Raw genomic sequence first — 24177 nt, forward strand, 5'->3', positions numbered from 1 at the left:
AGGATTTCCTCAGTCTGTTAGCAGAGCAGGAAGTGACAGCAGCCTGTCACTGGAGTTGCTGCTCTGCCCGGAGAAGGTGCCGCGCGGCGGATGCCGGGGACGCTCCGTGATGGACAGAATCTTGTTCAGTGTCCTTTCCGCCACAGATTGAAAGCTGTCCAACGCTGTGCACTTGAAACAGCCTGCTTTCCTCCCCCAGTTTATTCAGGCGAGATCCGTCACTTTTGGCAGTGAGGCAGACTAAGCACGAGGCCGACGTGCCGCCGACGGCATCGAGATGTTAAGATCAAAATAGAAGCTGAGTTTACCTGCGGCGGACTCTTGCGAAGGGAACAACTTGTTGTCCAGAGTTGTGCTGATGTCGCAGAACACCTCCTCTTCATCACGACCTGCATCCAGCTGAGAGGAGAGAGAGTTTTTTTGGTGACTGAAATCCACAGACCTAAACTATTTGATGGCTAGGTGAACTCTGTTGCTAACCAAAACAGCAGCACAAACAGAGGCGCCTCTCCCTGCGCAGTACTAAAGACAATGTGCTCTTCACGTGTTGAGCAACAATTAGCGCAGAGGCGTGATGGGCAATGAGAATATCGGGAGGTTTTTTTTTTTCTCCCGCCTACTCTACGTTTCTGAACCTTGTGTCTGTTTCAATAAAATGTCTGGGACTTTGCTTTTGCCAAGAATCAAGAATGACCAAATAGGCGGGTAAGAAAAGATTGACTTGGTTGTGTCGGGCGTGTTACTTTGTATTATTGTATGATAATATTTTATGAAACACAATTAAAAAAAAAAACAATTGCTTTTTCCGTAAACCCCCTCTGACGACATATGGTCACTTCACAAGGTCGGATGCGTCCATGACTATGTGGCACGAACACTCACGGCAAATCGATGAGCTGTGAGGAGGGGGCGGGGGGGGGGGCGGCATACAGGAGCTCGCCCTTTTTAATGAAGCTCCCGTTAGACTGCAATTAACATAGACTCTTCTAATGATCTGTTCATTAGCCATTAGTGTGTACACACACACACACACACACACACACACACACACACACACACACACACACCCACACACACACTTTGCAAAGATTCATGAGGACATTTCCCAGACCACTTTATTGGTGCACCTGCAGAAGCTAATGAGAGACCTTGCTAAAATTCTGCCTTTACGAAGATCATTTGTCACTGTGAGGTATGAATGTCATGATCATTGATTGTCTTGCCTGTGATACCTCACACTGAAAGCTCTTTTGCGCCAACGGCTGCCTGTTGCGAAGTGAGCCGACTTCACGGCCACCGTATGGCGCTCGTAGCTCAAATTTTCGCAAAACAACTTAGAGCAAAACAGAAAAATTGTGTAAACAGCGGCTCGTGTCTTGAAAAACGTGTAAGTCGGCTCACTCGCATCTCAAGGCACGACTGTATTTTGATCTTTGACCCACACAAAAAAAAAAAGACTGAAAATGAAGCCCTAGTAGAGGTGCCGCAGCAAATGTTTTTGTAGCTTTAACCTAAATTATTTTTAAGCTCCAAAATTTAACCGATGGTAAAATGGAGCACTTCATGTACCTCAGCTTGTGTAGGGCTGTAAGTACGTGGAGTGTGCGTTACCGTGACAATGAGGCCCCGCTCCTGGAAGTACTTGACCAAGGGGATGGTGTTTTGCTTAAAGTTGGTCAGACGCCTGTCGATGGCTTTGGGGTTGTCGTCGGGGCGACCCTGCTGCTCGGCCCGCCGCTGCAGGCGCTCCTTCAAGCGGTGGGTGGTGCACGCCAGAAACACCACCACGTCGGGAGTGCAGATCTGGCGGGAGAGCGCAAACGACCATCGCGCTCCTCAAATGTCTTTCATGCGCTCTTATTCACATACCAGCAAAAATAGCAGACTCGCTTTTGTTTCCGGAGGCAGATTTGAGTGACACCAAAGTTACCGTCTGCATGGCAACCGCACGAATGCACGAAATTCCAGCGTAAGGGATTCACCCTTTCATGCACCCTGTGACCCGATAACATGAGAAGCTGTCCACTGTAGTAACCGCCGTCCCTGAAAGGGTCAATAGGGGTGTGCATCTCCTATAGTGCAATTTGAGATGTATAGCGAAACATGGGGTGCAATATGCTTCAAGGACAGTTTATTTTTTAAAGTGGAGCAATTGGATTTGGTTCGGTTCAGTGGGGATATGAAGAACAAAGCCTCAATTGACCCCATGAACTGTGTAATTTTATTTGAGACAAATGTGTGCATTGACGCATAGCGCACTTGTGAATTCCCAGACATGGAAAGTTATGTCGACACGGGAGGTGATGGTAGAAACGGTCTCAACGGGGATCTTGAAAGGTCTCTACAGGGAGTTATTGTGGCGTTCCCAATGCCCTGCCCCCCATGGGGCGATGCTCCAAAAGGCCACTGTTGATGCTACTAAAAGGCATAGGACCAGCATGCGGCAACAAACCGGATTCCCTCACAAAATTTACTCCCTCTGGAAACTCAAATCTGTTTAAAAAAAAAAAAAAAAAAAAAAAGCTGTATATATATTTTTTAATGGACGACAACAGGAAGCTACACAGGTTATTGGTACATCCTACTCGTGGAAGAGCATTGAATTGTTGCGCTTGTCACTACGTCGCTGGAATAGATCGGTGGACAAATACACATTATTAGTTGTGAACGAACAGTTCCATTCTCTCTGAGGGACAAGGGAGAGTATTTGACATTAGGGCGAGCTGATTGGACGCAGCAACAGAGCGGCACGCTCGGATAAAAGTTGAAAATAAACGGCGGAGTCTATTGTCACAAAGCCGGTGTCACACAAAGATGTTTCCTAGCAACGGTTTATTTCAGCTGGGAGGCTCCCCCCCTCCCCCCCCCACCAAAAAAAAAGAGAAACCAATGTCACAACTCCTGCATGCAGATCTGATGCTTTCAAACACCATCACAGCTCGAGCCGTCTATCTGCTGGTCCTCATCATTGGCTAGGAAATCACAGCCGTCACTGCGCATTGTTTGCTTAATTTCTGTATGACACTGACTGACTCACTAATATCACAAGTATGCACTTGGAGTAGATGACTAATTATAACCACCTTGTCTCACATGTTTGCTCTTGGAGGACATAGCTAGGAAAAGAATACGGTACACCGCGATAATCGATAGTTAAAAGTTTTTGATATTTGACCCTCACCTGGTCGTCAAAGGACAAGGCCTGTCCGACGTCTCTCGGGAAGCCATCGATGACGATGCCGTTGGCGTCCGGGATTTTCATGATCTTCTGCTTGATCTCGGTGATAGTGGTTTCCTACCAAACACAGACGCTCACCGTTAGCATATTAGCTAGCGTAAATGCTGCACGACCTCGTCTGGTCTGAGGTGCCTCTAAAGTTACACAATATTTCACATTTGACATTTCCATGTCACGAGAGGCCTCAATTTAGCTAGCGTCATCTGAGCATTATATCTTTATTTTGCTTTTTTATGCCAATTATTGAAAAGGAGGAGCCAACCAAGTCTTTTGCTTCAAAGCTCATATTCCATTCTAGGCTCCTGTTTGTTTTTTTTTTTTTTCATTGTAACATTTTGCTTGCTCGCTGGCTAGGATGAACCATATGATTCTGATGCATCACAGAAAGACCTCTTAAGTTATCCTATCAGAGTTAAAACCACATAAGAATAAATAAAGATGAAAATACAGCAGCACACTGGCGACCGATTTATTTCTTTGCGTATCCCAGGCTGTTTTAGAGTGCAACAATGTGACGGCATCCAAGCTCACTCGAGGCCACTGAGTGCCAGCATCGTTTAGCGTCACTTACTTCTTCCTGACTGCAGGAGGAGGTCAACAAAAGCAGATACACGTGCGCTACGCTGCTCTAAAAATAACAGCACACACACACACACACACACACACGCTTGCGCCAGCGACTTCCATCTTATCAAGATTCCATCAGGCGGATGAATGTCGCCGCTTTCTAAGCTTTTAAGTTGTCCACCAGGCTCCATCCAACACAGCAACCAAACACTGCAGGTCATTTTTGGGGATGTGAATCACATCGGACCAAATCATTTGAAAACTACAGCAGATTGAGCCTGTGTGTATCTGTAGAGCGGAATATTTCCAATAGTGACATTTTGACACATCTCCAGTTTCAACTCATTTTATGCTCGTTTATCGATATTGTGAGCGAAATTGGTATATCACGATTTCAGTATTTCGTCCCACCCCTGGTTAAAACTGATCAATATTTGACATTTGTAGATCAATACTGTACTGTGCGAGAAAAACGCGCAATACATCATGATATTTTGTCCCACCTCAGGTTAAAACTGGTCATTAGCTGACGCGTGTGGCTCAATAATGTACCGCGAGAGAAAATTATGCAATAGATCATAGTCTTGATTTTTGTTGGTAAAACGGATTGATATTAGATGCTTGTGAATTGATCACTGTAATGCAAGAGAAAACAATAATATACATCAAGATATCAATAGTCTGCCCACTCTTTGTTGAAACCGGTCGAAAAACGTACCCATGGCACTGTTGACACTGTACTGGAGAGAAAACGATACACTATTTTATCCAACCCTTTGTTCTGTCGTAGTCCTCATGATCAATATTTGACACGCATATGTCAATATTTTATTGACGGAGAAAAGTAAATGATGCAGAAACATGCTCAAAGTCTTACTGGCGGTTACGAGCAAATGTAATGGCCACGAGCGACTTGATCACATCTAATAAGCTGCGAGCTTGACCCACTTTGCTGTTTATTTGACGGCTTCATGTCAGGCCATCTGGCGAGCGGCCGTAGAGGAAGGGAGGGATGCAAACTCTGCAGTTACAGAGGACGAATCGTGAGAGCGCTCGGCGCCGTCAGTCGCGATGTGGGCGGTGGCGCCTAGTGTTTTTCGGCATCGCGCTTTGCCGCATCACTGGTTCATCTGTGTGGACAGCAGCTGCCACCCCCAACCAACCTCGCACAGCAAAAATATTTTTTTGTCTGTGCTATACCTCACATTCAGGGCTATAATAAAAACAGTACTGTGCAAGTTTTGTATTGTTTCCAATCAGGAATTGTGGGTTAAATAGTGTTGAGTTTGACTGAATGTTTCTAATTAACTAACTAGCTAGCTAGCTATCTAGCTAGCTAACCAACCTGATTCACATATTTGCACTTGGTGTGTTTAACTCACTAACTAACTAACTATCTAACAACCTAACTACCTAATTAAGTAACTAACTAGCAAACACAACACATTTATCTCTTGGAGGTGGTGGGTAGCTATAGTTCACAGTCACAGTATGGCGCTTGGAGGAGGTAACTAGCAAACTAAAAGAGATAATGTCTCAGAGTTTTGCACTCAACGGAACTAACTAACTCATGGAAAATATATGCTTTTGCATTTTCAAGAGGAAACGTACTATCTGGCTAACTGAATGGCAACACCATTGTGAAAATTACAGAAAGGTCTGAACTCGTTTCCATGCCCATGTTGTATTGATCAGCCCCCTTCGTCGAGTTCCCCTTCTAGTGGTGGATGTTCCTCATCAGGTGGTGGCTGCTGAGGTCAGCACACCACTGCAAATATCGATATTTGATGCTTGAGTGTCGATACTTTGACCTGAGCGGAAACGATACATCGCGGTGAGGTCGAACATCATCAACAACCAAGACGGGTCCGTTCCCTTCTTTCACCTTTTGCAAATGACCATGACGTGGAAGACTTAAGAATTTACATCGATTGTGAACTCCTCTTTCATTGTCAGTGTGGAGCAAAATAATACTACCCAGGGGCATACCTATTGAATCGCTCTGCAATATTAGACAATTACATTCACAAATACACAAAGCAAGAGGCGTTTCCCTAGCCAAACTGACTCATTATCTTGACGTTAATGAGAAGCGGCCGGCTCCCCCGCCTTGTGACATGAACACCGCTAATGAATGTCTCATTGTGTTGCGACGCTGCCATTCTTTGACTACCTGCGGTGCCAGCTCGCCGTTGGTGATGATCTTGGCGATCAGGCTCCACTTCCTGTTGCTAGTGGCGTTATGGATCATCTTCTTCCGCAGCAGCTCGCCCACCGACACGTACTGGAAGCCGTAACGTTCGGCGATCTTCAGGCACTGTGTTCCCTTACCACTGCCGGGACCCCCTACGGTCGAGGGGAAAAAAAAAATAAAACATTAGACCACCCCTGCTTCTTCAAATACTTATTCATTTTAAACGCCTGGTACAACTCAAGGTACATTGTACTGCCCATAGCAGTGCTCTTTGAGGCATAGCATATTTTCCTTTCTGTTAGTCACGATACACTTTAGAGGTACCAGAGCCCTCATTAAAATGAACAAAACAATTAGAAGGAAACACAGTTGCCTTATATATTTTTTTTACATGACTGCATGTACTCAGTGAGTGTTGATGCTCTGCTTTGTGTGTGTATGTGTGAGAGACTGAGTGAGTGAGTGTGAAACAGTGTGTGCGTGGGTGTGTTGCAGCCAGAAGCCTGTTAGATGTGTTTGGGGTATGAGGCTGCTGGTAATTTTTTGACTGTGTGTGTATTTGTGTGTGTGTGTGTGTGTGTGTGTGTGTGTGTGTGTGTGTGTGTGTGTCTGTGCGTCGGGGCTGGTGAAACAGGTATGTGTGAACGTCCTACAAATTTCTGAAAACCGTCATTTTTTTTTCTCACTTCATTTCGAGTGGGAAAAACAAGTGAGGAGGAACCTCAAAATTATAACGGCCCAAAGTTGTGTGTCAATACTGTCACCAATATGATACATCACGATAGCCGGAAGAGAAAACGATATTTAGCATCTCAATGTCAATATTTAATATCACCGCTAGGTAAAACGGACTGATATTCGACCCTTGTGTGTTGTTACTGTACCAAAACACGACACATCATGATATCGATACTGGATATTTGTTTGTCGATACCACTGATTTTGAAATAACAATCGACACTGCAGTGGAGTTACCAGATAAGCTACCAGATATCCCAGTTTTATTCTTTTTCTTTTCTGGCGGTGTGGCCGCTCTATGACACAGGTCAGCTTTTGTTGTTGGGGAAAAAAAATAGGTGATCATATTGAATAACACCGTCAATTGTCTCAATTTGATGTTTGACACATCCTAAACACGTCCAACAAAATGAAACTTTTAAACATGATAACCGACTTTGTCTATACTCTATCACACGCTGCGCTTAGCGTAGAGCTGACCGGCTCTATTGTGAGATTAATGGCGAGTTAATGTGGGAGATCTGATTAGGCCAAACACAGTGAGTGACATGCAGTCAGGCAGAGCTAAGTAGAAGAAACCCATCGGGGGAAAAAAAACATGCCGCGAGAAGCTATTTTTAGCTTCTACCCGAAGTAAATAAATATTAATTGAGATTCATTTAGATGCCGGAAAGCGCTCGGAAGTACTAAGAAGCAGCCTGTACCCGAAAGAGAAACAGCTTTCCAGATGCTGAGAAACAGGAACGCACAACAATGCTGTGTTTTTAAAATCGATTTGTTTTCCACTTCTGCCTCTAGTTATTATTATTCATAGGGATGTTCGATACCGGTACAAGTATCACTCTTGAGTATTTACAAATACCAATACCAAATACTGATACCACTTGTGCTTATGATACCTAACATGTCAATTACCACAATGACAGATAATTGTGAACAAAAAAAAAACGTTCTATCTGTCTGAAGCACATGATGATTCATTTTTTTATTTTGTTTACCCAGTACCTTGAAATAAGATATGTATTTGTCTTAAACTTCTTTTAGTTACGATTATCCATTAAATGCTGAGAGACCAGCATTCACATAAAAGCCGTTGTGCTTAAAGAAATCTTTCCTTCCTGTTGAGGTAATGCCGAGCGACCAGCGTTCGCACTGATGTTGGTGTTTCTAAAACACGGGTGTCAAACTCAAGGCCCGGGGGCCAGATCCGACCCGCCACATCATTTTATGTGGCCCGCAAAAGCAATAATTTGCGTGTCACCTTGCATGATGCCATCAAGGTCTGGAAGGTTCTGGACAGAATCGAAAATATAGTTTGCGCTCTTATTTGAGTATTACTAAGCAAATGCTGCATTCATCCGAATGATTCTGTGCTTTTCACAAAGTACTCTCTCTCTCTGTGTCTGTCGGGACAAGCATTCACGTTGTTGTTGGTGTCTACTTCTTCTTCTAGTTTTATTATTAAGTAAATGCCGAGAGACTATCGTTCACGCTGAAGCGTTTGGGTTGGAAAGCTTTCTTCCTGTTGTGTGACTGACGACCAGCATTCACACAGACGTTGCTGCGAGAAATCGATCCTCGACATTTTCTTCCGGTTATTATTTGATGCTGAAAGACCAGCATGCACACTCATGCTATTGTATTTGAAAAGGTCTTCGTGTTGTGTGAAGAACGAGAAAACATTCTGATGTTGTCAATTAGTTTTGTCTTCTACCTCCCCTTCTGGTTCTTATTATTGAGTAGTTGCCGAGAGAGAGACGAGCATTTTAAAGACTTCCTGTCGGGCGAAGGCCGAGACAAGCATTCACACGGCTTTTGTTGTGTCTGAAGAAATTCGTTTGACTTCATTATTCTTTTTTAAGTAAATGCAGAGAGACTAGCATTCAAACTCGTGTCTTGTTTTGTTTTTTGTTTTTTTTCATGGTTATTATAAAAGACAAATATTCACCTTGACCGTTGTGTCTAAAAGACAGATTTGTCTTCTACTTTACTCCTAGTTGTACAACTCAAATGTATCACAGGACTGATTGTCGTATCACCTAATAATAATAATAATTCAAAAAATCAGTACGAGACAAATCGACAACATCAACTGAGCGCTGCTTGTTGTTTACCGATAACGAGGATGACTTTGGGCCGTGGCCTGGATGGATCAAACACTTCGTACTCCTCGATGAGCTCGGCCGTCTCCGACAGGTCCGAGTCGCTCTCGATGGAGAACTGGCTGATGGGAGGGAGGCGCTCGTAGCGTCTGTAGGGGAAATTGGGACTGTCGGGCATCACTGTCACGCACGCACACACACACACACACACACACACACACACACACACACACACACACACACACACACACACACACACACACGCACATATACACGCATGCGCACACATACATGCGTTAGCATATGTGCGTGTCGTAAAATGTCATCACCACACACGACTCAGCTGTCCATCACAGTAACTATAAAAGGGACAGCTTATCATGTTATCAGGTTACAGAGTGCATGAAAGGGTTAAAATTGCATGGCTAGTTGGAGCCAATTCTTTCGAACAAAGAAAGGGCATGTCTGTATCATTAAAAAAAAAAAAAAAAGATAACAGCCATGATGACAGCTGTGTTTTGAGTTGCAAATTCTGAACATGTTTTGCATTCCCTAGGCGTCATTTTTTGGGGTTAATCATTAAACGGTCTATCGGATTGGCCATGGTAGGCAATTTACGACCCGAGACCAATATACGGTCCACAAAAACTGAAATGCTCATCATATGTAATAATAACAATAATGTATGATTGCACCGTCATGACTGAGTGTGTTGCTTTGTGTGCCTTGCAAGAGGCCGCCCGTTGAGATTTATGCCCTGTGGCACTTTCTAGAGGGATTAAATCACAGCACAGATGGGTCCGAGACTGGAACTCAATAAAATTCGTGCTGGCGTTCTAATCTCAACAAACCTAACACAAATCTTGTGGTAGACTCCATCGTGCATCCTGAAAAGGGATTTCCAGAAGCTACAGATCAAATATCAACACCACAGATTGGAATGAGAGATGCTTCCTTTCATGCTAAGTAACGGATGAGTCAACAAACACGGAGTTTGGCATTCCCGCGGTCGTCATTGGAGTCACCCAAAAAGATTTGTCGTCTTGTTTTATCATTCATGCTCGTCTCTCAGCATTCACACAAACACTTGTGCTTGGAAATGTCTTCGTCGGTCTGAGAATGCTAAAAGAATGCTTTTGTCCGGATGAGATTAATTTGCTACTTCTTCTTGTTATTATCGTTATGACCTGAATGCTGAGAGAGCAGCATTGGCATGAATGCGCTTGTTCTTAAAAACAAAAAAAAAAAAACAAAACGGTTCTTCCTATTGTCTGAATGCAGCGACAATAATTGACACGTCAGCTGTTGTTGTGTCTAAAGATTGTCTTGAGAAGACACTCAAGCATCAGATGTGTTTGGGCTAAGAAACTATTTTTCTGTTGTGTAAATGCTGAAAGTCAAGCATTCGAACTGATGTTGTGATGTCTAAAATAGATTTAGCTTCTTCTTCTTTCACACTAATGCCTTTGTGAAAGATTCAATGCAAATGTATTGCACCAAAAAGTTAAATACAACTGAACTGTACTTGTGCGGTCATTCTTCCGCATACCACGAGAGGGAGCCCGCGTACAACTGATGCGAATACTACCACACTTTGAAAATTACCGATCGACTTAATCCATACCGTTTTGTAATTTGATCAGAATGATTGCAATGACAGCCCTCACCGTTTCTGAAGAGCGAGCGTCGTGACTGGCCACCGTTGATGGGCGGCAGCGACTTTTTCTCTTGGCCCACGAACGTGTCCCATCGCACCTTGTCTGGCCCGCCCAGCTCGCGCACTTTTTTCAGGCAGCCCTCCAGGTAGTCCACGGGGTCATCGGGCCGGTGGTACATCAGACCTGTCAGCAGGCTCTAAAGGTAAATATGGTGAGTCATGCTGTGGAAGCATCATCGACTTCCTCCAATTAAAGAAAACACCTATTTTGCGGCATCGTTATCAGCGCGCTGAAATAACAGTCGGCAGTAAGCAATAAAACACGCCTGTGATTGCTTTCTGGTAGTTGACGATTGCTCATAAGTGAGGCGTAATTAAGAACATCAGCCCATTTGCTGCACGCCTTCAGGAGTATGAATGGATTTCATGATTATCATTATGGCGGTTATACGGTCGCTCCTATGCTTTTCTGCGCAAAACTTCCCAAGCAGTGTTGGGGCCATCGCACTGGAAATTAAAATTATGTTGTGGTGTGTTTTGAGAGTTAAGTCATATGTCCATCACAAAATTGTTATGAGCAGAAACTGGTATAATTATGAGGCCACGGTTTTAATGGGGAAAATAAAGGATCTTAGTCATTTTTTTTCAAGACCGAGTAAAGCGTATAAAGACGTTTTAGGGAAACACAAAAATAATGAATGCTACATTCATGACATCATTAAAACAACAACATATAATTTTTGGTGACAAAAAAAAAAGAAAATATGACTTCAGTCTCATAATTGTATGACTTTTTTCTTGCCGGCAAACTAATAAATTCAGTTCTAGGTTATTGTAAAGCTACATTACATAACAGAACAAGAAAGTAAAAATGAATAATTCATGGTTTCATTGTATTGGCCTTTTTTGTAAGGAACACTGTGTCCAACATGCATCACACTTAATGGGATTACCACTTAAACAATTAATGGAAGCAGGCAAGAAGACGTCTTGATGGGTGTATTTCACTTGAAGCATCCCATGAATAATCTCTCTTCTCTGTCCATGTTTGGAAACGCAAAATACCACAGCGAGAACCGTGCACGTCATCTCCATGCATGCCTCCGTGCCTCACCTCAAATAGTTGAGGTATCTCCCGCCGAGCCAGATACTCCTTGGCATCGTTGGTGCTCATCTCCTCTGAGAATTACAACTTGTTTGCCTTCGAATAGTCTCGGTTTTTAAAAAATATTTTTTTATTTTATTTTTTTGCTCCTCGGCGACTCTCGACAAGTCACACCACCGCAAGCTCAGAGAGCATCGTGGCCGTGTCGCGTGCGCTCTCCGAACGGATTCCTGCAGGCGCAGCCACAGACACGGCACCCTCCTCCTCCTCCTCCTCCTTCTCCTCACTCACTCTCTCATGCCTCCCTCTCCATCCTTTCTCTCCCCCTCCTCCCACATCTTCCTTCCTGGTGCAAATGCGGACCTCGGCCGTCCCCCCTGACGCTGGTCTACACAAAATATTAAACTCCGGCACATTCGTCACTTTTTTTTTTTTTGTAAAACAGAAAATGAAAACTTCAAGAATGTATTCTTATGAGAAAATACAGTAATTTCTCCAAAGTAAAGGGATTTTACAAGAAAAGATGCAGTTTTACCAGAATAAAGTTGGGATTGATCATGAATAATATAGGTGTTACAATAAAATTGTATTTGTTAAAATAAAAACGATTCCTAGAGTAACCCCCGCAGACCAGCCTCAAGATAGACGAAATCCTCATAGTAGCGATGATACTGTAAACAGTATTTACGGTACAGTATTTTATTTTGTCAGGTACAAGTATTATTGGGCCGCTTGGCGTCGCCATTCTCACGCTTTGCAGTACTGGATCTGTGACTGTGACTGAATGCATGGGACTTTAAAAGGCTTCCTTGTAAACCATTAATGATTTCTTATTAACTCGAAGCTATATTAGCAGTGAGTTAATAAGAAATCATTTGTGTAACATGTTTGAAGGCGTACATGCCGAGTAAGGAGTCATAGATGCCTAAAATTAGCATGGCCACGTTTTGCACGAATCTGTCTTTGGGAAATGAATAGTTCATTAATTGATAGTACAGATATTTTTGGTCAAATGTGGGAAGTAAAAGTATAAAGTGGTGTGAAAAATGCTCGGATTTGAACTCTATTTTTAAATCCCCACCGCCACTGAACTGGTAGAGTCTTTGACCTTGTTCTCACAAAACATTCGTTTTTACATATACAGTATTAATTGCCAAGGCCACACGGTCGTCGTGTCATAAACTACATAAAAGTACAATATTTTCTTTATGAATGACGTGATAGTCACACCAGGTAAAACGTGTTATGCTCTTATTTTGACACGTCCCAACCGGATGTACTCATTCGAATGACCTATATGCTTTTCTCTTCGCCTTCCTGGTTTCGCACTTTGCACGGATACATCATGAAAATTCCTACTCTAGCAATTTTATTGAGCATCTTTTTCTCAACGGACGGCATCAATGTCGCGGTAAGCGTCACTCCGTGCTGATAAATCCTGATTGTTTTATTCTTTTATTATTTGGGTGACGCGTTTCACCAGTTAGCCTCCTGTGCCATCATGCTCGCTGTCATGTTTCGATCCTTTTCATGTTCGCTTGCCGTGCTGTCATCTTCTGCTCAGTTCTCTTAACTGACATACTATTTAAAACGTATTCATTTCTTTCGTCTTTTCTCACTTTTGAAACCAGAACTCGGCGGAGCAGTTCTTCAACAGCGGTCACACCAACAACTGGGCGATTCTGGTCTGTGCACACAGTGATGGAGCGCTGCTTTGAACACTTTTTGTTTACAATGTAGAAATGCTCTTATGCATTCCTTTCTCACTTCTCTGTACATGTGTGTTTTTAACAGGCGTGCACGTCCAGATTCTGGTTCAACTATCGTCATGTGGCCAACACCCTGTCCGTGTACAGGAGCGTGAAACGTCTTGGTATCCCTGATAGGTATAAATACTTTTCTTTCGAATAAAATATTTCCGGTTTCAAATTTTGTCATCAATAGGCGCCAAGGTAGCAGATAACGTGATCGAGCAGCGACCTGAATTGAAATGATGACGAAAAAAAAAAAAGATCAAAAGACTTCCTGTTGACCTCTAGAATCGCTACTCACCTGTTTTTGGAGTGTGATTATTTGACGTCCGCAAACTTAGCCCGTGTGATTTCATTTTCATTTGAAACCATTTCAAATAATTTGTCATTTTCAGATCACAATTTTGCTACACGTTACCATTCTTACTGTTAGCAATTAGCAATAGATTATTTTACGTTTTGTCTGGTCTACCAGTCAGATCGTGCTGATGCTGGCCGACGACATGGCTTGCAACCACAGGAACCCGAAGCCAGCCACCGTGTTCAGCCACAAGAACATGGAACTGAACGTCTATGGTGATGATGTGGAGGTGGACTACCGAGGTTATGAAGTGCGTTTGGAAAGACCCAAATTCAAGCCACTTTTCCAACTAAAGTTCCTGCCACCTTTACATCTAGGTATTTGTATGGTGAACCTGTGTAATCTTGCTGTGCTCATGTTCTAGGTGAGCGTAGAGAATTTTTTGCGAGTTCTGACCGGGAGGCTTCCTCCAAGCACGCCCCGCTCCAAGCGTCTCCTGTCTGATGATCGAAGCAACATCCTCATTTACCTGACAGGTACAATAGTATAAAATGTCAAACTGACATCAAACCTTTATTAACTGTACAGGCCCTGTTGGAGGTTACATTTTAACATTCTTTACTGTCACACAGGTGTCAAAACAAGTTAACTGCAGTAAAATAAAACAATATAAACTACTCACCTGTTGAAGACGCCTTACAGACCCGTAATGGCCCAACACAGTTTATTATTTTTAAATTCATGTTTTTCTGCTGAAGCAGTAGTTCTTTAATATGAACAGATTTAATACATTGTTGAAAAAATGTATCCATGTGTGTTGTAAAGGACATGGTGGAAATGGCTTCTTAAAGTTCCAGGACTTTGAGGAGATCAGCAATATTGAGTTGGCGGACGCATTTGAGCAGATGTGGCAAAAAAGAAGGTAAATGATGTCCTTGTAAATAATCGAAGCAATGTGTGAGATCCCAAGAAATTCAACATGAGTATCTGCACAGAATATTCTGAAGCAATCATGTCATCGTGGAACCCTAATTATTGCACATTCACTACACGCACACTGACTATTTACACGTATTGGTAGGTTTTGCTGTTTTGTGTAGCAAGGCATTGTGTCTTTGAACAAATATCATTGCACTTTCTACTAGAAATGCACCAATACCAGTATCAGTTTTGGTGCAGATACTGTACGAATGTACTCGTATGTGGGCGCAGAAAAATGCTCTGGATACTACAACACCAATATTTTAAGAAAAACACCAACTGATGCTCTGCAAATGCAAGAACTTTGCTCGCGTCGTGACGTAGGTCGAGGCAGCAGTGCTTTTTGTCACATAGCCGCAACAGCAAATTTGAAATGTGACCGTTATAGGGGTGAAAGCGTAAACGGGGTACTCTGAAACGTTCGACTGTACTTGTACTCAATCTAAAAAAGAGGTATTAGTGTATGCTTGCTTACTGCCTACTGCCACTATTTACGAGACTGCAGATGGTATCTACTTAAAAAAATCTTCCACTACACTCATGTCAACTAAAAGTTCCCTGCAACATAATCATGGATAAACACAACATAGTGGAGGCACCTCATGTCAGAGTCCACTTGACAAGCTCATCTTAGAAGATGCCATCGGCACGTTACTGCGGGAAGAGAAACGTCTACTTGATGGAGGCGTTTGTCTGGATGAAGCATGTGGACTGTTAGTTTTGCTCCCACTATTTGAGAAAATTTTTTTTATGAAGGGTGAGAAGGGGGGGCGGGGGGGAGCCAGGAGCCAGACTTTTCTTAGTTGCCATAGCAACAGCTCAATGAAAGATGGTTTTAAGGCCGTGTGCGCGCGTGTGTGTGAAATGTTCTCTCCCACTCGAGGATTACTCCTTTGACTCGCTGTACGTGTGTTGGCAGGTACAACGAGCTGCTTTTCATCATCGACACCTGTCAGGGAGCCTCCATGTACGAGAGGTTGTACTCGCCAAACATCATGGCTCTGGCCAGCAGTCAAATCGGAGAAGACTCCTTGTCGGTGGGTTTCCTGCTTGCATGAATATGTGTGCGTTAAACATTCACATGATTGTCCGCGTGATTGTGAAAGTCCGAAGATGTACCATCTTGCAGCACCAACCAGATTTGGCCATCGGAGTCCATCTGATGGATCGTTACACTTTCTACATGCTGGAGTTCCTTGAAGACATCCACCCTGCCAGCAAAACCAATATGAATGATCTGGTGAGCTCATTTCCCTTCTTCTGCCACACCGTTACTTCGAGTAGTTGTGAAACTCTTCTTCCTTTGTGTCTCAGTGACTATCATACTGCCCCCTGATGGCCAAGTCTTGCACAGCAGAAGGAGACGCATTGTGTTATTCTTGATGCAAAACTGTTTATATCTTTACATTCTTTTTATGTTCTTGCTCTATTATTTTTGAGTATGCAACATTACAGAGTCACATTTTTCAGAATACTGTGTTGGATTTATTTTTTGGAATGCTGAAATGATTTGAGACGGGAGTGTTTTGACTTACCAGCGTGGTCACGCCGTGAATAAAACATGTATCTCAAGGCGCCGCTGTGATTGGATGTCTGGTGCTTTTGCCAGCATCTGGGATAGTCACAATTGATAACGAAGAATATTGCATGATGTTTAAAAAGTCCAGATCCTCACAAAGTGGACTTGTCGATCTGTTTTGGAGAGGTCTCCCTCCTCCAACACATCTGATTCAAATGATCTGTCGATAAAGCGCTATATAAGTGCACTTCATATACCATTTCCCAATATGATCAAAGTGGATTCAAATTGTTTTGGGACTATGACGTTTTTTTTTGGGGGGGGGGGGCAAAATTGCAATTAGTAACCCGCTCACGCTGATTTTGGTCCCACCGATTAAACAGGAAAGGAATAGCGAAGACGGCTTTCGGGTGCTCTATTTAGCAGCGAATCATTTCATCTACGTCATGAGACAATGTGGTGACAAAAATATGGTGAAAAGAATGCTGTTATTCTCGATTGTGGAGGCATTTTGACTGAAGCGTGTCGCACATCAATACACCTGGATAATTTTAATTTGTGAAAAGCAGACGTCTCCTTGAAATGTTTGCCAGCGTCGAAGAGTTCTACAAGGACTGCCTTCCTGTTTTATCTCCTGCTAAAATCTCTGTGGACTTAAAAAATCGCCAGATGAAAGTCTCACGCAGGATTGGCTGGCGGGACATGAAACAGAAAATATAATACGTTCAAGGGCTGTGACTTTTGACATGGTTCTAATGTTGGCTTCATGCTGATCTGATTCGCGGGTCTAGCTTGGCAGCGCCCGCATTTCTTCCTCCCTCTCCCCAATTCCAGCAAATATTCAATGGCCTGAGGAAATAGTCTCAACCTTTCATTTGTGACCTCAAACTAATTACTTTTCCCCATTACTTTTGTTCCGGTGCCTTTTTGAGATCAATGTGACCGATTTGTCAGACCTGCAGCAGTGCATTCTGGGTTGCAATCCTCTCTCCCAATTCTGTTTGGCCGACCGCTGAATAACAGTATGACAGAGAACTCGATAATTTGCGATGGAGAGCGTGTCTAACTTCTTTGTGTCCCCGCAGTTCAAAGTTTGTCCCAAGAGCCAGTGCGTGTCCACTCCGGGCCGCCGCACCGACCTGTTCCAGCGCGACCCGGGAAGCGTCCTCATCACCGATTTCTTTGGTAGCGTCCGCAAGGTGGAGATCACCGTGGAAACCATCAACTTGACCGAGCCCATAACCCCGATGGAAGACAAGTAAGCCAAATACTCCCTAGTTCCAACGACAAATAAATACTCCCCCTCAGGAAGTACAAAGTAAATAGACGCTGTTGTCCATACAAAGCAACCTTGGCTAATTAAATGTAATAACTTGCAATTTTAAGTTATGTAGTGTTAGTAATGCCCCCAGATGGAATACGCAGTGCATCTGATTCGTCAAAGTCAAATTAAAAAAAAACCCACACAATTGCATATGAATCGTACTGCATGTCCTTGCAATACGCAGAGGCCATTATTGCAGTCTCAAAGTTAATTGCCGAGCCCACTTGAACTCCTTTTGGTAACCAAAACAGCAGATCTAATTCCGATTTGAAGAGGGTATGCGCACATGTGCAAATCACGCTTATCTAAAAGTTTTGAAACCATTCATCTTGGTGTCAATTTTTCATATCACAATAACCCGGCATTTGAACAGCGGCATGTCGACTACTATCCACTGCTGTTCTGACACACAAGAGTTCTGAATTCACATTCTAGCCCTTTGTGTACAGGAAGTTGCACAAAAAAATTTAGGGTGTAGTAACAAGCCACCAACCACTAGATGGTTGTAGAGACCCTTCAATATCCTTTTAACTGTTAAGGTCTCTATCGGGTAATTTAATTTCTTAGCCCATTTTATGTAGAGACTCTTCAATATCCTTTTGACTGTCTCTATCGGGTAATTTAATTTCTTAGCCCATTTTACCACAAGATGGCACAATACGTCTACTTCACTCAACTACACTAGAATTGAACTCGGGCGAGGACTGAAGGCAAACAGCAATCATATTTACTGCCTCTTATTAGTAATTAGATGCGCTTGCCATTCCCATTTTAGTCATTGGCTGTTTCGGTTCCCCATGGCAACACACATCTTCCCATATTACTTTATTATTGATTAGTAACCAGCAGATCAATAATGCAGAGCAGAAACACTCGCCCAGCTTTATCGAGTTGCCCCAATTTGATCCCAGAGAGAGATGTTGCAATTCTTGTACTGGTGCACCAAGTTTTATTCGCAGTTCAACCTCGCAGATGCTTTATATTTTCAATTCCTTCTTTTGTCTTTTTTTGTTTTTTCTTCTTCTCAGCCCCTCATGATTGCCTGCTTGCTTCTTTTTTGTTGGGCAAAGCAACCTGATGTGCAAGGTTGAGATGCTTAAAATCTCTTCAGAAAAAAAAATTAAAGAAAAGATGAAGCTTAGAATCAATAAAGATACTTTGAATCAAGGTAAGTCACCAAAAATAAAAATAAATAAGGATAGTACGTGAATAGGCACACAAGCACAAACATTTGCCCTGGTTGCAAATGCTTACTTGTCGAGACACAAATGAATTTCAGCACTAAATTACTTCAGTAGTCTTTTAATTAGAAACCCAAACAACAGACGCAAATTAATTTAGTCACTACTTTTGACTGCACCCCAGCAATCATCATGCAGTGCACTTTTTAAAAAAATGTTTTTAAGGGCTGTGTGAGTTGTTGGGGTATTTTTAGACATATCACAAATGAGAAACTAACTTGCATATTGAAGTAATAATGAAAGTCACGTTGGCAGCGAGGCACGCTTGCCTCATGAAAATTACCCTTGGGAATTTTTTTTCTTTATGGGTGTTGGGGGTACAAAAAAAAAAGACTTAAAATAGGTCAATTCATTTGCTGCCACCGCTTTCCAGAGTCTCCCTTCTTCCTGTAAATAAATAAATAAAAAGAACCAAACTGTTCCTTCACTGCTGGAGCGCCACTGGGGAAGTCAGATAACACAAATGAAAACGGGGAGCTCCGTGTGTTGCCATAGAGATGGCATGCCCTCCCCTTTGCACAAGGCACACGCAACCTGTATAGCGTTAGTCCGGTCTAATTAGACCTTTTTTTTAATTTTTTTTAAATGTGGTATTTTTTATTTCAATGCACCCTTTGGAGGATGGACTACATTTTGGGAATACCCGATTTAAACCAGCGGGTGCAAGGATGAGTCAGTCTATGCCAATTGAATGGTATTTTATCTCCTGCACCCCCTCGAGGGCGTCTCCTCAATTTACAAATCCCCAAGTTAAACCACTGGGTTGAAAAGTCTTCCTGGCCAATTAAATGGAACACAAAGTTAAACGACACTGTAGTTGGCTTATGCAGCCCCCGAAGGGTGCACCACAGTTTTGAAATACGCTATGTGATTCCCACCAGTGGACGATGGGTGGGAGAGTCAGTCCGAGCTAATTAAATGATATGTGCACTTGAATAAGTTATCACATGCATCCTTAGGGTGGTGCACCATTATTTGAGAGTGGGGAGTCTGTTCAATTAAACTGTATCATCGCTGTCTAGCTGAATCCTCACATGACTAAAATTTCTACATTTCAAGGACGAAAAAAAAAGCCCCCCAAAAAAAGCTTGCCTGAGTTACCAAACACTGCATTGTTTGCCCGTATTATACATCATATTGCAACTAGGAATCAGAGCAGTTGGACACCCCTGTTTTCAATGAATAGATGTAGCAGGGGGTTGGACTCGACCGAGACCAATTAAATGGCATGTAAAGTTTAATAATCCTGTGCTCTCCTTGAAGGGCACACCATATTTGGCGAATATCTGATTTCAACTAAATGGGTGCGTGGTGTATTCAATGTTCCACATTTTTATTTAATGAGACGTGTCAACAGGATCTTATTAAAAATTGAACTGCATTAATCGATACTTTTGGGCTACTCTTCACTCCTCCTCTCTCATTGCAGCCCTCTCCAAGAGGCCATTTTGGCTCGCCGCAAGCTGCTCTTCCATTAAGTGAATTGCAATTGATTGAGAGGACCCATTCATAAAGCATGCCATTCCTTCTTTTTTGTACGCAGGCCCGAACAATATAATGACCTTGTGCGGCGTTAGTCACATCCTGTTGACCAAAAAACATGGGCGAATGAGGGTTTCGCCATAATGATCGCCGAGTTCATTTTCCAAGTGATTCGTGGATTGATTGATTTGATTAGTGACCCAGTCAGCCAAAATTTTGTAGTGGAGCTTACATTAAAGGGGAGTTAGTTTGACCTGAAGATGGCAGCTGCAGACAGCAAGGCTCCGCCCGTTTGAGAGATATCCATAATAAAGTGGAAAGTGCTCTCAATTGAATTGCCTCATCGTGTTGTGGACCTGGGGCCATTTATTTCGTTTTCGGAATCATCCTTATTTGTCGCGAGCACACACGTACACACACACACATTTGACTTCTGCATTTGACTGATAGTAGTAGTGGACAAAACAAAAACACACTGTGAGTGACAACCTCGGTCGCTGCATGGTCGACGACGATAATAACCACTGAGGGCTGGGCGATGCTTTAAATTGTTTTTAATGACACCCCAATTGAAATGTACTGTTAAACTCAATGCACAACATAAACAATCGCACACGACTTATATATAAATACAAGATACTTTGTTTTAGAAACATCGGCAGTGCTAATGCCAGCAGTCAGGAAAATGTTATTGACACGCTAATAGAAAATTACCATCACCTTCCGGGAGTGATATTCCTGCAAATAACGAATATTCACACAAAAACTCTGTCGTGATTAGTTTGATTGATATTGAAATTATGATTATTCATTGATTTCAAGACTCAGTATGTACTCATCTTGCAAAACTAAGCTTTAAAAAAACAACCACAAAATAAATAAAAAGAACATAAACACTGTCTAATTGCTATTCATGCCGTGGCCTCTTAGGGGCAGTGTGGTGCCGTGCCTGCATGGAGACCACTTGGATTAAGATAAGAGTAGGAGGAAAAAAAAAGCGACTAATTTTTCACAGATTTGGAAGAATGTATGGCAGTGAGTGGGGGCTGGGCAATTGAAATGGAAATTGAATGGGCAGCACATATCGTATCAGTCATAATAAAGGTAGTTAAAGCCACCTTATGACAGTTGCTGTTGTTTTTTTATTTTAGTCAAAGAGAAGCTTATTAAAGCCCAGAAGAGCAACACATTGGGTTTTCCTTCATCATCCCTTAAGTTTAGTCTTGCTCCAAGAAGATTTGCAATTGAAAAAAAATGTTTGAAAAGTAGAAGCACTCCATCATTGGAGACGAGCTCTTATACGCCATTGAGTTGTACTTAGCCTAATTAGTGCTGCATGCTGATGAGATGTCGTCGTGATCGCTGCGCCATCGATTCTATTATCTGATGCTATATTCATTGTTTGAGTTCATAAATTGTCACTCAGTTATTATTTTTTTAATCTACTTTGTCCATCGAAGAACTCCACATTGAAATTGTCAACCATTAGTATGCAGCCATACTGCTTTTTCAGAGCGTAATTGTTGTGAAGAATTGATGGCAATTACATTTGAAGGGCACCTGCAAGAAAAGAAACACGATTAAATCTGATTGTTCAGAAAAGTGGTTCCATCGTAACAAATTTAATGGATTCTCGCCAGCCCTGTATGCACAAATGCTTTTAGAGCTATCACAGAACAGTCGGCCTGCTTTTGCCTTTTACACTGAAACCAGCAAAGGCAGGATAGTGCAGCATCGGAAAAGTGGTTCCATTGTAACAAATTTAATGGATTCTTGCCAGCCCTGTACGCACAAATGCTTTGAGAGCTATCACAGAACAGTCGGCCTGCTTTTGCCTTTTACACTGAAACCAGCAAAGGCAGGATAGTGCAGCATCAGCCGGAAAAGCGCGATATTACAGCAACAGCCTGGTTTCACACAGAGACACGGCACCACCAATCGTTACACCGTATGAAATTGTTGTCATTAAAGATTGGATTTGTGCTCGCAAAACGCTGCTTGTGGACATGCTCTCACAATCCTTTGTAAAACTTACAAGTCCATATCCCCTGTGATCACACAAATATTCGTTAACTGTTTTAGGAAATATGATACCCATGGAAAAATTATGCCCTTTTTTTTTTTTTTTTTTTTAAATAGTTTGTTTGCTCCCCCCCCCCCGCAGTTCCGAAAGCGGGGAGCTGCAAAATGAGTCGCGCTCGTACGTGGATCAGCTGCCAGTGTCTGAAATCATTCATCAGGTAAGGGACACACAAACAGCCCCGCTGTACAACACACACACACACACACACACACACACACACACACACACACACACACACACACACACACACACACACACACACACACATATACCCACCCAGACACCTATTAGGACCCTAATCATTCCGACCTCCTCGTCTTCATGTCACTCCGCCTACGTCCATGCTTCATTTGGAGATTTCTCCGAAAGTTGTGTAGGACAGATGTCTTTGTGCTGTTTCCATGGCTACAGTGGCAACTGTGAAACGCGAGTCCCGGTTCTCCTCGGTGCGAAGGGGCAACCGTGAAATGCGGTACAATAGACATGCTCGATTGCGGCTGGCGAATGTGCGCAGACAGTGTGTTCTTTTCACAGTTGTCGCCAGCCTGTTTTTATGTAATAATTTGCGTTGCAGACACAAATGCATGCAGCCCATATGGACACAGCACAGGGTAACGCACACATATAACAAAAGTTGTTTGTTTGTTTAGGAAAATATTTGGTGAGGAATCCGTGTCTCAATAGTTAACTCCTTTGAGTTGCTTGGTCGTTACCTTAGCCCTGAGGAACTGTGATGGCGTTTTTAGTTGACAGCAAGTGGCTAAAAGCGAGTGGATTTTGTGGCTTCATTTTGTATTCCATAAATACAATATTCATCACAATACCCTGTTCACATAAGTGGGGCCAAATAGAACATTTTTGACTTGATTTCCCCCTTAAGCGGGTTCCTCATCAACATCCAGAAAATATTAGGATGATTGTTGTAATATTTGCAGCGGTTGAAGTGGGCATAAGTAGAGAGGCCACATAGATTTTGGTGAAAATTGATCGCTGTTGTCTGACATACATGCTGGAGAGTTTTTCAATTTACAATTTCCTTAAAAGCCACAAAAACAAATCAAATTTTACACCTTTGAAGCCTGAAATGTGGCAAAATGTCAAAAGGTTCAAAGGGGCGGGCGAGTTCTTTTGCAAGCCAATGTCCATGTCCCTTTTTTTCCCTCCTCATGGTAAACATCTGTCTTTAGTAAGAGTATCTGCAATTTCCATTCAGAATTGATTATGTAAAGTGGTACTGTCGAGGATAAGCACATCCCTGCGGACACTTTGAATGGTGTCCCTTTGCAAAAAGTCAATACTTTTCAAGGTCCCAGGTTTCTTCAGGGCAGTAAGTCTGTCATATTTGCTCGTTCGCGTCACATTTTACAGGCCCTTTGATTAATTTCCTAGTCTTTCTCATGCCGGTAAACGCATATACATATTATAGATTGCGTGGCCCCAGTGACCCCTGCCACAGATGTTGGATTATATTCTTGCACTCCTGTTGGTGCTTCACTGCACGAGTAATCTCCCCGTGGCCTCATATCCGACCATCTGCACTCAGGCTCATCTGACCGACGTCCCCTGCAGCTTATTGACGTCTCGCCTCCCTTAGATTTGTCGTCGCGCTGCGCGAGTCCCTCGACGAGACCTCTTTGTACTCATTCCAGCGATGAAGTCAAAATGCCAGCCAGCTTGGCACCGATTTGATGACTTGAATATGCCCAAGAGGGTCTGCCGCCGGTGGCGACAAACCCAAATCCAATCATTGATTGTCTTCTCGGCGCTCAGCAAAGCATTTTCCTCTTCGCTACGGGAGCATGCGCCGACTTGTAAATAGGGAAGTCGTCAGAATGACTGACAGCCAATATGCGTTGATGTGCTTAAAAAAAAAATGTGGATGTGAAGACTTGAT

At 42.8% G+C, this 24177-nt stretch overlaps 2 protein-coding genes and 1 long non-coding RNA gene across 4 annotated transcripts in view; 1 reads left to right on the forward strand and 2 right to left on the reverse strand.

The window, feature by feature from the left end:
• Positions 1-11884, reverse strand: part of ak5 (adenylate kinase 5) — a 22266-nt gene extending 10382 nt beyond the window's left edge. For both annotated transcript variants that reach the window (XM_019856694.1, XM_019856693.1), the window contains exons 1-7: positions 11611-11884; positions 10507-10693; positions 8852-9019; positions 5979-6151; positions 3182-3295; positions 1612-1803; positions 309-399 (exon numbers count right to left, since the gene is read on the reverse strand). In XM_019856694.1, the coding sequence (XP_019712253.1) occupies positions 309-399; positions 1612-1803; positions 3182-3295; positions 5979-6151; positions 8852-9019; positions 10507-10693; positions 11611-11670 (985 nt within the window). In that variant the 5' untranslated portion in view covers positions 11671-11884. The remainder of the gene's footprint in view (positions 1-308; positions 400-1611; positions 1804-3181; positions 3296-5978; positions 6152-8851; positions 9020-10506; positions 10694-11610) is intronic.
• Positions 11885-12871: 987 nt separating this feature from the next.
• The window catches only part of pigk (phosphatidylinositol glycan anchor biosynthesis, class K), a 16127-nt gene continuing 4821 nt past the window's right edge, over positions 12872-24177 (forward strand). Inside the window, exons 1-10 of the mRNA XM_019856790.1 lie at positions 12872-13012; positions 13233-13286; positions 13396-13487; positions 13828-13963; positions 14078-14189; positions 14479-14575; positions 15554-15671; positions 15764-15874; positions 17239-17411; positions 22365-22440. Of these exons, the coding sequence (XP_019712349.1) occupies positions 12890-13012; positions 13233-13286; positions 13396-13487; positions 13828-13963; positions 14078-14189; positions 14479-14575; positions 15554-15671; positions 15764-15874; positions 17239-17411; positions 22365-22440 (1092 nt within the window). The 5' untranslated portion in view covers positions 12872-12889. The remainder of the gene's footprint in view (positions 13013-13232; positions 13287-13395; positions 13488-13827; positions 13964-14077; positions 14190-14478; positions 14576-15553; positions 15672-15763; positions 15875-17238; positions 17412-22364; positions 22441-24177) is intronic.
• LOC109507396 (uncharacterized) overlaps positions 18094-24177 on the reverse strand; it is an 11250-nt gene continuing 5166 nt past the window's right edge. Inside the window, exons 2-3 of the long non-coding RNA XR_002166454.1 lie at positions 21703-21704; positions 18094-18105 (exon numbers count right to left, since the gene is read on the reverse strand). This is a non-coding gene — a long non-coding RNA (uncharacterized LOC109507396). The remainder of the gene's footprint in view (positions 18106-21702; positions 21705-24177) is intronic.

The sequence above is a fragment of the Hippocampus comes genome, unplaced genomic scaffold (assembly GCF_001891065.2).
Source record: "Hippocampus comes isolate QL1 unplaced genomic scaffold, H_comes_QL1_v1.1 scaffold105, whole genome shotgun sequence".
In the NCBI taxonomy this organism is placed as follows: Eukaryota; Metazoa; Chordata; class Actinopteri; order Syngnathiformes; family Syngnathidae; genus Hippocampus; species Hippocampus comes.